At 44.1% G+C, this 16,016-nt stretch overlaps 2 protein-coding genes across 2 annotated transcripts; one reads left to right on the forward strand and one right to left on the reverse strand.

The window, feature by feature from the left end:
- The first annotated feature begins 6,074 nt into the window (after positions 1 to 6,074).
- On the forward strand, positions 6,075 to 10,502 carry LYSET (lysosomal enzyme trafficking factor). Its single transcript, XM_065840238.2, has 2 exons — positions 6,075 to 6,232; positions 8,345 to 10,502. The coding sequence occupies exon 2, from the start codon at positions 8,361 to 8,363 to the stop codon at positions 8,754 to 8,756; it is 396 nt and encodes a 131-aa protein (XP_065696310.1). The 5' UTR covers positions 6,075 to 6,232; positions 8,345 to 8,360; the 3' UTR covers positions 8,757 to 10,502.
- Positions 10,503 to 13,677: 3,175 nt separating this feature from the next.
- GON7 (GON7 subunit of KEOPS complex) lies at positions 13,678 to 16,007 on the reverse strand. The gene is made up of 2 exons (XM_065838623.2): positions 15,656 to 16,007; positions 13,678 to 15,574 (listed from the first exon to the last, which is right to left on the reverse strand). The coding sequence occupies exons 1-2, from the start codon at positions 15,879 to 15,881 to the stop codon at positions 15,453 to 15,455; spliced, it is 348 nt and encodes a 115-aa protein (XP_065694695.1). The 5' UTR covers positions 15,882 to 16,007; the 3' UTR covers positions 13,678 to 15,452.
- Between the last annotated feature and the right edge of the window lie 9 nt (positions 16,008 to 16,016).

Below are 16,016 nucleotides of genomic sequence, written 5' to 3' on the forward strand. Positions count from 1 at the left end.
CATGTGGTCAGTGTAATCAAAACAAGCAAACATAATATTCCAATTCAAAGTGAGAAGAAATTAAATATAGAAATGCCAACACAAAGTGTCTTACATGCTCCCAAAATACTGAATGTGCTACCCTCTGTAAGAAAACACGTTTCCAACAGAGTTCAAAGACAGACAACAGTAAAGGGAAAATAACCACCCAAGAAAAAAAGGGAATCAGAAGACTGTAGCCTTACTTTCAGAAGAAACAAAAGCTACAAAATAAGGATTCATGAAATATGAAATAAAGCATATGAAATTGAAGCTGAGGGAAACTAATGTTTCTGACTCACAACAAATAATACTATAAGCAACTGATCAAAACAAGTTATTACACACAACAGGATACTATGAAATTCACTGCAACTACATGTAATAAACAAAACCGCTACAAGCTGCAACAACACTGGGCATTCATTCACTCCCTGATAAAAATTCCCATAAGTGCTATAAACACTCTCCTAATAAAAGAAAAACAAAACAAAAACAAAAGAACAAAAACCAAAACAAAAAAACCTAAACCAAAACAAAACACATCAACAAACTAAAGGCATATTTTCCCAATATGCCTTTTCAGGTGTGTTTCTTTATAAACACAGTGCTAACCACAGTACTGACTCTTCTCATAACACGTAGGGGAGTTTGTCCATCTGGAGCTGAGGGCAGATGCCACACAAAGCTTAGGTTTCCATGGGTGTTTTCCTTCTCCAATCAAAGCAGTTGATTCTTCACTTTGTCCTTCTGTGCCCTGCCTTTTGACTATAAGGCAGAAATGGGAGCCTATCAGGGTCTGAAAAAGTCTTCCTTTCTGTCAGTTCTCCTCCATAAGCCAGCAAGTGAGCATTTTCAAGGATTTCAGCGCTTCATCCATAGAATCATAGAATCATTTTGGTTAGAAGAGACCCTCAAGATCGAGTCCAACCATAACCTAACTCTGGCACTAAACTATGTCCCTAAGAACATGGTAGCACCACAGTGTAGCATAATGCTGTCCCACTCCTGTCCCCCAGATTCCATCAGCGAGGGAAATGCCACGCTGAGGACACTGCACCCCATGAGGATGGTCTGCCTTAACTGGTGGATTTTTCCCCTGGGATGGGGAGGCAACAAGGCTGTGCCGAGGGGTGCTGCCTCCCTGCCCACCTGCCCCTTCAGGATTTACAGACTGAGGAGGAAAAGAAATGGGGGTGAGACCAACCATCAAACCCTTGGCATGTTGCTAGCAGGGAAGGTGTGGGTGCCCAAAGCTCTCCTCAGAAGCTCAGCCTTACACTAAAACTAGTCTAAGTCTCTTGGCTTAAGGTTAGGTATGATCTTCGTAGGACAAGCACTTGGGCTCATGTCCTGTTTGCTGCCTCTATACCAGTTTTCCGGTTGGAATCCCAACTGATATGCGCCCCATAGGGATCTCAGATCTCTAGGCAAGAGTTTGGCTTAGAGTTAGGATTAAGAAGGAAAAGAATCTGAGAACATGTTGGTATTGATGGGTCAAAAATTAGTATCCTACAAAGTGGAAAACAGATGCCTTCTTGAAAGAAATGTTTCTATAATTAGATTCTCACTTCTTGGTTACTTGTCAATCAAGAGAACCTACCTATGACCATGTTAAATTTTTATCCACTTAAAGAATGCATGGTGCCTTCTGTACTTCAGCTCCTGCCTTCCATTTGGAAGCCAAACTAATTTTGATTTGGTAATTATCCCAGATCTTCTACCTTTGCTCTTCTGTTTTGCCAAAAATCTAAGCCTAGTGAAGACCTTCACTTAAACTTAAATTTTGAAAACCTTGTTTGACACAGATTAAAACTAACCCATCTGTTTCCTATTGTCAGCCCTCAATTGCCCTACATGCTTTGTCGGGACCCTGAGTGCACTACTAGGCCTTAACAGCCCAAACAAGCCTCACCTGCCCCCACCCATGGGCTCAGGAGCCCCATTTAAGCAGAGCCCTGGGCCTTCACTCCACACCTGAGCTATATTGTATGAGTGTGAGTTTCCAGTCCTGCTGTGACTGTGCTTAGCTATGTCCATCTGGAATTACAGACTGACTTCATAACTTGACCATGGTCTTTTCTTATCAGTATGGACCTGCCTGGCAATGACTAGGTTATGTCTGACACTAGTTATCCTTGCTAGACCTGACCCCAACCTCTGGGCTGCCTGTCTAGCTTGACCTCGACCTGCCCCATTGCTTGCCTGACCATCTGGATGTCAGCTGAATCTGTGTCCTGCTGGCTTTGCTCAGGTGCTGTGGGGCTGGGTTCTGGCAGGGACGCTCTGCCCTACCAGCTCTTACAACATTTGGCTTCTGCCCCTATGGAGCAGCCAGCCCTCACTGCTCCCAGTGCTTTTCTGTTTTACCTTCAAATTAAATCCAGTATCTCTAGATTTAGTTTCACAATCCCAAGAATAATGCACATGTCACAACCAGGTGAAATGCTCTTTTTTTTTTCTTCCTTTCAACAGTACAAAATCCCATTATTATCTCTCTAATTCTAGGCCCAAACATTAATTGCTAATTTCTTTTGATTCAACAGACTTCTATCTTCTCTTCCTGTTTGCAACATGAATATTGCCCTTTTGAGTCTCTGCAGGTGTATGTCCCCATTTCAATACGAAGAGTATGAGGTATTTCCCCCTGATTGTAACAAGCCCTGATGACTGGAATTTGGTGTGAAACGCCTCTAAAGCTGAGAACAGTCTCTTCTTGTTCCACTAATTTTAATATAATTTTCCCCCCACAAAGGCTGCTGCTAAAAAACCCTCAAACCAACCCTCAGCTATTTGTTGTGTCCCTCCCTATACTATGCCAAAGGTTAAGCATAGCACTGAATTTATGTAAATTGAGATCTAACCCAAAGATACTACAAATCACTGCCTTAGCTTTCAAAGGCAGCTTGTGTTTGCTATAACAACTCTATAAAGTTTTTAGATCTTTGTCTTCATAACCATAATTTCAGGCCTATGGTTAGCACAGGAGACCCAAGTACATTAAATCCAAAATCATCCTCCCTTTCCACCTCCAACCCTTCAGAGGACAGACTTGTTAACTAGGAATAAGGCCCACATTTCGCTTCTCTTTCTTCAGAATCTTAAGTGCAACTGCAGGCTTTGCACTCAGCATGTACATCCACTGCCAAGCCCTACATTCACGCAGTCACATATTAATTCTGACTGAAACCCTTCTCTTTGACATCTAAGTAGCTATTTCAAAAGAAATATGCTCTATGCAGTAGCTATTGCATTTCCCACCATTACCTCTAACCCAATATAAAAAATGCAATAAAGCCATACTTGAGTAAAAGGTTTGTCAGCTATACAGGAGCCACATTGACTTCAACTGGGACATCACCGCCTGTAAGAAGGGAAAGAATGGCATTTAACTGAGAGCAGTGTCCCAGGGATAATTAGTTGGATGTAGTTATTCATATCTACATCCTTCACCAGAACTACACTAACAGTTTATTTAAATTTCACGGAAGATGATGAAATCTACATTCAACTGAAGACAAGTGCAAAACTTCTGACCTGGGAGTCGGGCTTTACTCCTGGCCTGGGAACGGTTGGCTTTGCTTGTGGTGTTGAGCACCATCTAGTGTCCTCACAGTGGCCGAGGAGACAACACGTCCTTGAGACTTCAGCTGAATGGGCATCAAAGCAAAACCAAAAAGTAGTATGGCTTACCGTGAAGTCGCTCTGGGCCAGGTAACTCACATCTGACTTTCGTGGACTCTCCAGAGTGTCATTTTTCTACAATGACTTCTGCAGCACCGTGCATTTAGTCATTAAGTGTCCCAAATATAATCCAAAATGGTAGTTGCTAATGTTTTTAATTGAAACACCAACAGGTGGATAAGCCATCATAAATTTAATTTTGCAGCAACTTTCATATACTGGCTCACAAGCACCTACTACATCCGCCAAGAAAGATGGCAGAAAAGCCTACGTGTATATGTTTTCTTACACCCAAACAAAAAAGTTATTGGTTTGGAATTTTTCAGTTCTTATTTGACGTCTCTTTTCAAATTCTCCTTTAGCATTCCTTTTAACTATAGGTGGATGTGTATCAAGTGTGGCCACCACTGCTTCTCTGTAACTTTAGAAGACAGAATTCAGTGCTGACTGCCAATGAGTCGGTCATTCCCAAGACTAACACACAGTAATAGCCAAATCAAATGGATTTTAAGTCTGTTTCGCTCATAGTTGATTCAATTTGTAAAGCAATTCAGAAGAGGAATCACAGCAGCTCTCAGCAGCAGTATAAGAAAACAGTAGTTTTTTCATGGCTCCGGGATACAACAATTTACTAAAAAGTTTTAATTTTACATATAATTCAATGCAGTTACTTAATTCTTTTAACTAGTACAGGAATTATGCATTAAACAGTTATTGAATTCAGACAAATGCTGAAGCACCTTCTGCACAAAGCAAACTTTCCAATTGTCAGTGGTGCCCATCAATGAACTACATGCATCTGACCAGATCTCTTCTTTTTTTTTTTTGTCAATTTAGATGATATTTTGGCTTTATTGAAGGCTTCTTCCTGGCACCATATTCCCTAATAATTTAATTAAATAGAAATACACCAGTAAGACATATTTTTGTATAAACACATATTTTAAGAACATAGATGTCAGTCATTGGAGATGGATCCACAACATGATAGCCTCCATTGGTATTTCCCCCAATACACCATACAGGGCTAATGCAACCAACTATCAAAACTCAGGTGCCGAGATTCTCCTCTCCTCGAGTGCTTGTGCAATTAACTGCACTGGAAGGGGCCGGGTGGGCAAAGGCCAGAGCTGCTGTGCCAGCCTCTGGGGCACAGCCCTGGCCCACGGAGCAGCCTGACCCGAGCCCTCCGCAGCACCGCACGGAGCCACACTCACGTGGGAACCACAGCGGGTCGGGGCTGGTGGGAACTGCAGGCGAATGACAGAACCCGAAGGAATGTCAGGAAGATGTGCCAGGGGAAGTTCAGGTTGGACATTAGGAAAAGGTTCTTCACCCAGAGGGTGGTGGATCACTGGAACAGGCTCCCCAGGGAGGTGTCACAGCCCCAAGCCTGACAGTGTTCAAGAAGAGACTGGACAACACCCTCAGACACATGGTGTGAACTGTGGGGTTGTCACATGCAGGGACAGAAGTTGGACTTGATCATGAACCAGCACTGTGCCCTTGTGGCCAGGAAGGCCAATGGCATCCTGGGGTGTATTAGAAGAGGGGTGGTTAGTAGGTCCAGAAAGGTTCTCCTCTGCCTCTACTCTGCCCTGGTGAGACCACATCTGGGATATTGTGTCCAGTTCTGGGCCCCTCAGTTCCAGAAGGACAGGGAACTGCTGGAGAGAGCCCAGTGCAGGGCAACAAAGATGATTAAGGGAGTGGAGCATCTCCCTTATGAGGAAAGGCTGAGGCAGCTGGGTTTCTTTAGCTTGGAGGAGACTGAGGGGTGACCTCATTCATGTTATAAATACGTAAAGGGTGAGTGTCAGGAGGATGGAGCCAGGCTCTTCACGGTAACAACCAGTGACAGGACCAGGGGTAATGGGTTCAAACTGGAACACAGGAGGTTCCACTTAAATATGAGAAGAAACTTTTTCTCAGCGAGGGTGACAGAGCACTGAACAGGCTGCCCAGGGGGGTTGTGGAGTCTCCTCTGGAGACATTCAAAACCCACCTGGACACATTCCTGTGTAACCTCATCTAGGTGTTCCTGCTCTGGTAGGGGGATTGGACTGCATGATCTTTCGAGGTCCCTTCCAATCCCTAATATTCTGTGATTTCGTGATCCTTGTGGGTCCCTTCCAACTCAGGACATTCTACGATTGCATGGGCGAGCACAGCAGCAGGGCCGTTCCCGTGAGCGCCGCCGCCATTTCGGGCGAGCCCAACCCCGCCGCAGAGGGGCGCGCGTCCGAGCCAAGATGGCCGCCGGCCAACCCGCCCCGCCCGGGCAAGCCCGGCCCCGCCCCGCCCCGCCCCGCCCCGCCCCGCCTCGGATGCAGACGGGCGCGCACCGGAAGCGGTTCTCCCATGCCGGAAGTGCCGCGGTTCCGAGCGGCGGCCGGGCGGCGATGGCAGCGGCCCGGCAGTGGCGCGGCGGCCCGGCGGGCCCCTCCGCCTCCCGGCGCGGCGGCGCGGGCTGAGGGGAGCGGGCCGCCTGCCGCCGCCCTCCCGCTCCCTCCTTCTCCGCTGGAGGAAGGTAAGAGGCTGCCGGCGTCGATGGAGGAGCCGCAGCGGTAGCAGTTCTCGCCCGGAGAGGAGCGCGGGTCCGGCGCTGGCGGGAGGGCTGGGCCCTACGGACGGGTTGCGCGGGCTGTTGCGGGAGGAGAGCCCCGGGGCACCGCGGCGTGCGGGGAGCCGCTCTGATCCGCGTCGCGGGTGTTTCCGAACGCTGAAAGTAAACAGTGCGATTCGGAGCGGAAAGTAATGAGAAAACTCCGAGCGTTATCGCTGCCTCCTTCAGTGTCACCTGGAGCTCGGGCTCCTTCTGGCCACTTCTGCGTGATAAGAGCGGGAAAAAAACAGCTAATGTTTACTTTCTTAAAACTACTGCAGTTTTAATAGGGCTTGTGCTTTTGATATGTGCATTCCTTTTGAAGATTTATTTTCTTAGCTACTTGTTGGCCGTCCCTGAAGTGCTTAAATAGCAAAAAAAAAAAAACAACGGTGACTTAACTATTGGGTAACCATGGACTCTAGAATTTGAGTTTTTACCTAGTGGATAAACAGGTTCTTAGACAAATTTTTAGTTTGTCCTACTAAAAGTATTAATTTGTTGTATTAAAATGAAATACACTGTTGAGTTATACAGAAGGATGCGCTGAACAACAAAGAGCTATCAAAGGCATCAGGTAGTGGCATTCTCAGGTATTTACTGTCACCATGTATTTGACCCCCATAGCCACTGTAAGTGAAAAACTGTGAGGGCCAGAACAACTTCTGCTCGGAGTCTGTCAGGGCAACACTGAGGGTGTCCTTCAGATGTGGAAAACACAAGATCACACAGAATGTTAGAGATTGGAAGGGACCTCGAAAGATCATCTAGTCCAATCCTCCAAAACCAAGATTGCCAACCAGACAGATTAGTTGGGCCTTGGGAAAGGGGATTTAGAAAGCTGTAATGATTTTTTTATCAGTTGTGGTGAACTCTGTCGTACTTCCATTAATAGTTATTGTTCTGGATGCATAAATCATCCTTAAACAAACATTTCTGCCTGGTATTTTTAAAGTCTGGTATATTTTCTTAAAATGGAACTGCATACATTGATTTTGTTCCTCTCTGACAAATGCTAGGAAGGGTAAAACCCCAACAGTCTGAAGAAATACATTTGTTAAGAGAACTCTTTAGCCATCTGCAATGAGGCAGGAGTTCTCCCTGCCCTGCCCAGAGGCTGTTTTGGGGCAAGGTGGTGATGAGATCTTGGTATTAGGTGGAGGTGCTGCAGCTAGAGTGTTTGTGACCAGTTTGAAGAGAGTTTCAAGTCAGCTAGACCTGTCAGCCAGCTGGAGATCTTCACGCAGATAAAATTGAGCCCAGTAGTGTCTGTGGCGCTTCTTCTGAAAAGTACTGTGTGGGTGCTGTCTGGTTTGTTCTGCATGGAGTCAGTAGCTGGTACAGATGTTCAGCTCCTTTCCTCCACAAGGCAGACAGCAGGTGTTCACACAGGCAGAGCAGAAACACAGATGGGTGCAAGTAACACGCTTATAGTATCTTCACATGTGCAAATGGACACAAATATATACCTTTAGTACATATCTTCTCATGTTGAAACTGAAATCATCCTTTTATATGGTTCATAGATGGACACTCAGCTGGAGCTTGGTAAAGTTGGATGTTGCTATGCTGCAAACAGTGATGAGCTTCTGTTACTGGCTGCCTACCAGTGTGTTTGTCTTGCAGATATCAAAGAACTTTACAAACTTTGTTTATAGACAGTCTTGTATTATCCCCACCCTGTGGCTAGAGACACTGAGGGCAGATGTGGTCAGTAACTTGCCCAGTTCATGACTTCTGTTTTGTTCATTTGGTGTTTGACTCCACTGTGGTATAACTTGGTAGCTGGCAGGCCCTGAACTGGCCAGGGCTAGGGCTGGAGCGTTGTGTGTAATTACCATGAGCCTCTTGCTGGCATAGTAGTGTGGTTTTCTCTGATGTAGAGAGAACTCCGGTCTTCAGAAATGGATATATGTGTGCTGGTTTTACTAATGAGTAATGAAAAGTTACAGAAAGTTAACTTACGAAAACCAAGCTTTATCTGTGTCTCCTCTTTCTCTGAGCTGTACTGAATGTAGATGTTGCCTTTTGTTCCAGGTGCAGAGCATGGAGAATGATGAACTTCCGCCAGAGGATGGGCTGGATTGGTGTGGGGTTGTACCTGTTAGCAAGTGCTGCGGTTTTTTATTATGTCTTTGAAATCAATGAGACTTACAACAAACTCGCACTGGAGCACATTCAGCAGCACCCCAAGGAACCACAGGAAGGAACCACATGGACGCACTCCTTAAAAGTACGACTGCTATCCTTGCCTTTTTGGCTGTGGACTTTAATATTTTTAATACCATATTTACAGATGTTCTTGTTCCTTTATTCCTGCACAAGAGCTGACCCCAAAACTGTTGGGTATTGCATCATTCCCATCTGCTTGGCTGTTATTTGCAATCGTCATCAAACACTTGTGAAGGCCTCTAATCAGATCAGTAGATTACAACTGATTGACACTTAGCTCAGTTTCTAGTTTCCATGGCTGTTTTGAAGCAATTGCGTACGCCTGATTTAATCACAAGACTGAAGTTCTGAGTGAAGGCTGTGAAGAGCCTTTTCTTTCAAACTGTTAAGCAATGAAGAGAGTGACTGTTTTCTATTTAATAATTAAAAAAAAGTAACTTCAAAGGTTTTTAAATATTGCTCTGTCACAATAGCCGGAGTGGGAGAGCCCTATGTGACGCTCGATGGAAGTATTCCTCATTTTGCCTTAATGATGCAAAATTGCAACATTGCATCTGAAATGTCCTGTGGGGAAATAAGCTTCTGGTCCATGAATTTACTCCTCTGTGCAAAAAAGTGATTTCCTATGTTTTCTCTTGGAGTAAAATCAATGAAAATATACTCCTTTTGTGGTAAATGTGAAAGGAAAAAATCAGAACATGATTATAAAAGCTGCACTTAACACAATTCTTTGCTTTTTCTTTTTTTTTAAGTAATCCATATCTACGTGAGTGCTGGTTTTTAATGATTTTTTTTTTTTTAGAAATAAATTCCAATATAAACACAGGAAGCAAAGAATAAAGTTTTTGCGAATGCTTACAGAGAAAAAGGCACTTTTATTTCTATGGTAGTGTGTTTTTTTCCAGGGAGTACAACAGTACCACATTGCAGTAGGCAGGCAGTGAGGAGTGGCACAGGCCTGGGGGCTGGTGCTTTAAACTCTTTCCTATGATGTCGAAAGCAGCTTGTGCTGTCACTGGCCTATACTCTGCACAAAACTTCACTTCTGTTTCCTTCTCCTATCAAAAGAAATCTCTGATAAAATTACAAGTGATTGGAATTTACTATCAGTCTAATCTCACTCCAGGCATGATTCAAAGCCATGTCCTAGGAGCACTGGTGTATTATGAAAAACTTTAAATTTTGGGAAACTTAACTGATATAGGTTGGGGAGATGCTACTAACAGGTTTTAAGACAGATAACCATGTTTCTTCCAGAAATTTGAAGAGGTAAGATACCTTCTTCACATTCTTGCAATGAATGCAAATTCCTTCAGTCATACTGAAATTCCACTGAGATTTCTTACTATAGTTTCAGCCTCTGTTTTTCAGGGCTATTTTGGCACAGTGTTTAATTCAAACTACTGGATTGTCTATTTTGAAATCAAATCTGTTCTTCTTGTCCCTTTTTGTTCTCAGAACAACTAATTTTTTGAACCAGTCGGGGTGGAAGTAACCTTCTGAATGTGAAAACGGTGCAAAATAACACTCTTCAAAAGCAGTAGACCAAAACCAATTACAAACAAAACTCCTTAAGTATAATTTCAGTTATATGTGATTGTCGGTACCTGATCATCTCAAATGCTCGTCCATTTCTGACTGCTTTAAGGGAATCCTGGAGAATATCAACTTTCTCTTGCTTTGGAAAGAGAACACTATTTTCAGTATTGCTGTGTTTATGCATCATGGTTACACCACCTGAAACTTCCTGTTTGCATTTGGAAATATTTTGAGATACTGGTTTCAAATGCCAGCATTGGTGCTAGGACCTGAAAACTCAATGTAGCCTTTACATGAAGGTTTTAAGTTCTAAGTGCAATATGAAAAAGAGGATGCTGCCATCCTTATATGCTGGAGTAAGAATAAACTCTGACTTGTAGTATCTTTGGGAGTCAGAGCTTTTAAGTTGTGTTGTTTCCTAACTTTAAAAATCACCATCCTATTTATCTACAAAATAAAAACTTTTCAATGTTTATAAACAGAACTCTGTTAATGCAGATACATATAAATGGCTTTTTTTTTTTCCTCTCCTGTGTTTGTTGCTAGATAGCAGTGCTGGCAGTCAGCTGCTGTAGCTTTCTCTTCTGTCCTTCCCTCAGTGTGTAAGTTTGGTTGATCTTTGTTGTTGTCGTTTTATGCTTTGTGCCCCAATTACTTGGCTGCAGCCTGAAGTTTTGGGGCTGGCTGGATGAAACTGAATCCCTTTGTCATTTCTCCACCCTTGTGTATCAGGGAGATACCTCTGGCTGGCCTCTGTTTTTCACTTGATGCTGTGGTTTTTTAAATGCTCCATTTTTAAATTGAGAAGTTATGTTGTGTCTAGATGGAGTTATTTAAAGAAGACCAACATAAGAGGAAGCATCAAAAATAGAAGATGATAGGGAGAACCGCCTAAGTTTCTGTTGTGCAGGCACGTGGTCTTTAGCAAATTCATCCACGTGCCTGACGTGGTGAGCTGAGCTCTGGATGCGGAGCATGTGCTGGGCACAGTGGTGACTTGCGAACTGAGGTTTGCGTTTGTATGCTTTTCCATCAGAAGCCTGTTATGGATTAAAGCAAGCATGAGATTTACAACTGACTATAGAAAGACACACAGTCTCATTGGAGCAAATGCTATGTCTGTAAGGGTTTGAGTTTGAGGTGGAAAGCAGCAATGGAGAGAATTAGTATAAACTATTAACATAGTGCATAGGAATCCTAGACAATGGGAGCAGGAGAGGAAAGCTGGCTCTGCTCATGCTTCCAGCATTTTTGGCACCAGTGGAACATCCACAGGTGAAGTCTTACCCACAGAATAACTGAAGGAAAGACTATCAAAATTAATGATTAAATAGTTTTTTTTACTGTAGTATTTTAAAAGAGGTGGTGAAATGACTTTTATCCTGATTATCCTGAAGACTTGTAGATTGTGTCAAGGCTGATTAGTCCTCAGTCACAGAAGATAACTGCCTGGAACACAAATCGACATAATCTATGTGCTTGGGGAATAATCAAGCTCAAAAAAGTTTTACAACCTCTTTAAAGACTATGTACTTCTCAATTAGTTCTTGATCATAAATGACCGATAATGGCACAAATCTCATTCTACAGCAATGGTATTAATAAAATGTGAGACTAGCTTATACTAGAACTTGCTCATACAGATCTACTTGGTTCTTTTCTCTGAGTGGGCGGAAAAGATTAATTGCTACAACTTCCGCTTAGCAGGGATGGATATTTTTACTCATACTCTTTTTAACTAAAAATGTGTTAGCTCAGACCTGATCTTGAGCATCTTTCTAAAGCAGAAGATATAAAAATAGAGGCAGTAGTGAAGTCCTCAAAAGATTGTTAACCTCTACCAATCATTCCTCCAACAGTCATTCAGAGCTTTAATTTTCTGCCAAGAAATTGAGTAGCTGTAATGTAAGGCTGATAAATATTTCTCTCTCTGCCACCTACCCTGGATTTTTTTCTGTTTTGTTTGTGTCACAAGATAAAGATTTGTCAGTCTGCATGAGCATTACTTACGGGTAGTCTGAGTGTTAGTTTCATGAGCTGCTCAACCTTTGCCTGATAGTCCCTGCCTGAACTGACTCAGCTCTCCTTCAACCTAGCCTTCCTTCTGGAAAGAAAGAATGAGCTGCAGCCACAAGCAGGTATTTCTGCTCAACTCTCAGTCCTCAAAGCCCGTGACTAGCCCAGCAAATTTTGGCTAGTGATTGTGACCCAAACCAGTGCTCAGTTGTTTATACCGTAACCATATATTAAGCTCCAAGATGCATTAGCATGGCCTCACTGCCAGACTGCTGCATATTTTAGAGAGACTGATAATCTGTAGGACCTCATATATAAATTAACTTTTAAGCTAGAATGAGTAAGAATTACACAGGGGCTGCAATGAGTGAATCACATTCAAACCCTTTTAATGAAAATTATGAGAATGAATCTCTCTCCTAGGAACTAGGAAATGTCTTGCCCTAGTAGACAATGCCCTGATTAGCAGGCATAATGAGATGGTGCTCTTTCCATCACAGAACCATCTGAGTGCCTAATAAATATCACAGTCGTGATTTTTAACTTTTTTTTTAAACACAGAATGTTGCAACCTGTTAAATGTCTTTATGAATTTAGCCTCAAAGCTGTTCAGCAAATTCAGTTTCAAAGCAGTAACAATAGAGTATGTCATATAATCCCAGTCTGTGTGAAGGAGACTTACTTCAACATTTTTGCAGTTGTTTCACAGCTACTCAAAGTAGTTGGTTCTCATCTAAATACAACCAAGAATTTAATTTAGTATCACTTTAGCTGTTTTAATTCAAAAGAAACATACTCCCCCACTATCAGTGTGGAAATCCATCTAGCCATTCATTACAGGCAAAAACTTGAGTGGTTGTTCTTGACCCAGTGCTCATTGGTATCTTCTGGAGCTCAGGTGCAGTGTGTTCCTGTGTCCGGGTTGACAGAAAAAAGTATCCCATTACTGGGGTATTACCTGCATTTACTCCCACATTACTAAAGTTGGGGTTTGTTGCTTTGAACCAGGATTTCAGCCCACAATGTGCCAGTGGACTATTTACACCAAGTTTATGTGTGAAGGCCACAAATTCATGCCTAATGTTAAATGTTGGGTTTTAGGCATCCCACAGTTCACACCATTGCTGGAGTGTTTAAGACTGCAGTCTGGAAGGGGCCAGGAAGAGGAAAACACTGCTCTTAGATGTAGCTCTACCAGCTTCCAAAGCTGCAGAACAGAGCTCACAAAAAATGCCATCACTTAGCACAGCTCACATGAAGGAGCCCTTCTGATCTATTTATCAGGCTAGGCTTTTTTACTAAATGTTGCTGCTGCTATTTTGATAAGCCACTTCCTTTGATTCCACTTCCTTCAATAAATTATCTACCCTAAAACACTTTAAGCAGTTTACCACTGTAAGATTTTGCAGTGTGACAAGAGATCAGAACTATCTTTGCACTTTTTTCCCCACCCCAGGCCCTCAGCAACTAAAGCTCCCTAGTCTTCAGTTGGCCTTTTTTCCTCAATTATGTCTCTGTTGTATCTGCCAACAGGTGTGTGAATTTATTAGAATAAGAGTACATAAAGATGTCCAAAATATGTTTACTGGACCTCTTTTCCATCTCTTCTCCCTATTTCAAATGAATGCAGACAACTTCTCATAAAAATTCGCCCATCATAATTTATTCCAATACTTTGTCCTCCATACACAAGTCTCAAGATTTGCTCAGTTTCCATAATACATGAACAAGCTGTGACAGCAGAACACATGAAAAAGAAAAAAAATGCTATTCACGCTATTAAGTCAGTCAGCTGATTTCTGCTAGAGAAAATTCTCCAGCTCCGCAGTAAGCTGTGTGGAATGGCTATCAAGAATGTTTTATGCCTGCTCACAGCATGCACCAAACACTGGGAATTAAAGTAACACATGGGAAGCATTGACAACTTTCCCCTTGCAGGAAACATCTGTTACCTTAATGAGGTTCCACATGCTGTGTTATCACCAAAAGAAAGAACAAGCTGCCTCTGCAGAGGGATTGGGTGATGCTGATTTATACAGCCAAGAACTGCTACATACAATTTGCTTACAGGTGTTCCTCAAATACTTATGCTTTCTCCCCCCCTAAAATAAACTACAGCAACCAGTGTAGCACCCTATTTCCCTTAGTTTCTGCCCAAAGTTTTGTTTTTAGAAAGCATCCTCCCCCCCCCCCCCCAAAAAAAAAAATCACTCTGCTTGTCTTTCTCTTATTTTTAGGTAATGTTGAGAGTTCTGCACAGGCAGAATATTAAGCTGCGATATTGACTTTATTTGACTTGGCTATCAATGAGCCTAAAAATCAACCTGGATAAAATATGTGATGGAAGAAAGTACATGAAGATTGACTGCTGCATGAAAAAAAGAGGAAAAAAATTGGAGAAAACAGGCTTAAGACAGACAGCAGTGGAAGCTTAATTATTGAAGTCACACTGACCTGTCACTTCCCCAGCTGTCACAAAAAAATGAGAAATTTTTGAAATCAAGATTTCCAACTCTTTCAATCTACTTTGTCTACGACCTTTTCCAGGCAAGTACTTGATTGATGGGTGACTAAAATAAACCTTTTAGATGACAAGCAAAAATAATCTTGCACTGTAGGAGTGTACAGGACTCACGTAGGGCTGTTTAGGAATAGACGCAGTCCTACAGATGTTTTTTTAACTTTGAATACTACAGTGGTCTTATATCACTTTCTCTCCATACAAATAGAAGTTGTCTTGTACCATTTTAAGATCACATCTGACAAAATAACTCTTTCCAGATTTTTTTACTCTAAAAGTTTGTTTTAAGTCAAATGAAGACTCTTTCCAGTGGTGCCCAATGACAGGATGAGGGGCAATGGGCACAGACTGAAGCACAGGAAGTTCCATCTGAATATGAGAAGAAAATTCTTTATTTTGAGGGTGCTAGAGCCCTGGAACAGGCTTCCCAGAGAGGTTTTGGAGTCTCCTCTGGGGACATTCAAACCTGCCTGGACACATCCCTGTGCAATCTGCTCTGGGTGAACCTGCTTTAGCAGGTGGGTTGGACTAGATGATCTCCAGAGGTCCCTTCCAACCCAACCATTCTGTGATTACGTGAAATTTGGAGAAAGTCACTGAAAACGTAGTGGCCAGAACACTTGTGAGATCTCTTTAATATTTATCGACTAGTTTACTAAAAACTCTTGTCAGTGTAACATTGGTACCCCGTAACCAACACACCACTAACACCGAGGCGTGTCTTTTCGTTATGGTTTCCGTATTAAAATAGTGTCGGGACCAACATTTCACTTTGAAGACAGGAGCACAAGACACAGGCCCTGCCTGGCCAGGGCGGCCCGGCCCTGCCCGGGGACACTCACAGCCGGTGCAGCCGACAGGCCCGGCCCGGGCCCGGCCTCAGTCCCACCGCCGCCGTCAGGGCTGCTGAACCTTCGTCCGCTTCGGCGGCGGGTCTTCGGTGTTCTCGTTGGTGTCCATGTTGTCTTCGTCTTCATCCTCCTCATCCTCTTCCTCGTCGTCCTCATCCTCGGCACAACCTGCCAGGGTTCAAGCGGGGGGCAGATGAGCGGCGCCCCAGGACGGGCGGAGCCCCCGGCCGCGCTCCCGCCCCCACTCACCGCGGGTCCCTCCGCCGCCCGCCGCCTCTCGCTGCTCCTGCACCAGCGGCGTCAGCAGCTGCACCACCCGCTCCTGCAGCTCGGCCAGGCCCCGCCGCACGCCGCGCAGCTGCCCGCTGAGCTCCCAGTCCTGCGGGTCGCTCTGCTCGGCCGGGCACGGCGGCGGCACCGGCACCCGCACCGAGCGCGTCTGCCCGCGGCCCCTCAGCTCCGCCACCAGCTCCATCCCGCCGCGCGCAGTCCGCCCGCCCGCGGCCCCGCCCCCCGGTCACGTGAGGCGCGCGATTCCGCTTCCGCTGAGGCGCCCCCTGGCGCCTCGGCCGTGTGCTTCCCGCCTCGGCTCGCGCTCGGCCTCGCGTCC

Source organism: Patagioenas fasciata, chromosome 5 (assembly GCF_037038585.1).
Source record: "Patagioenas fasciata isolate bPatFas1 chromosome 5, bPatFas1.hap1, whole genome shotgun sequence".
In the NCBI taxonomy this organism is placed as follows: domain Eukaryota; kingdom Metazoa; phylum Chordata; class Aves; order Columbiformes; family Columbidae; genus Patagioenas; species Patagioenas fasciata.

What these genes read in the sequence shown, in the direction of transcription:
- GON7 (XM_065838623.2), bottom strand. Translation starts at nt 15,881, where the DNA reads ATGGAGCTGGTGGCGGAGCTGAGGGGCCGCGGGCAGACGCGCTCGGTG. An exon ending in GGGCGGCGGAGGGACCCGCG is followed by an intron (nt 15,575 to 15,655) that starts GTGAGTGGGGGC and finishes GAACCCTGGCAG; the next exon opens with GTTGTGCCGAGGATGAGGAC.
- LYSET (XM_065840238.2), top strand. Translation starts at nt 8,361, where the DNA reads ATGATGAACTTCCGCCAGAGGATGGGCTGGATTGGTGTGGGGTTGTAC.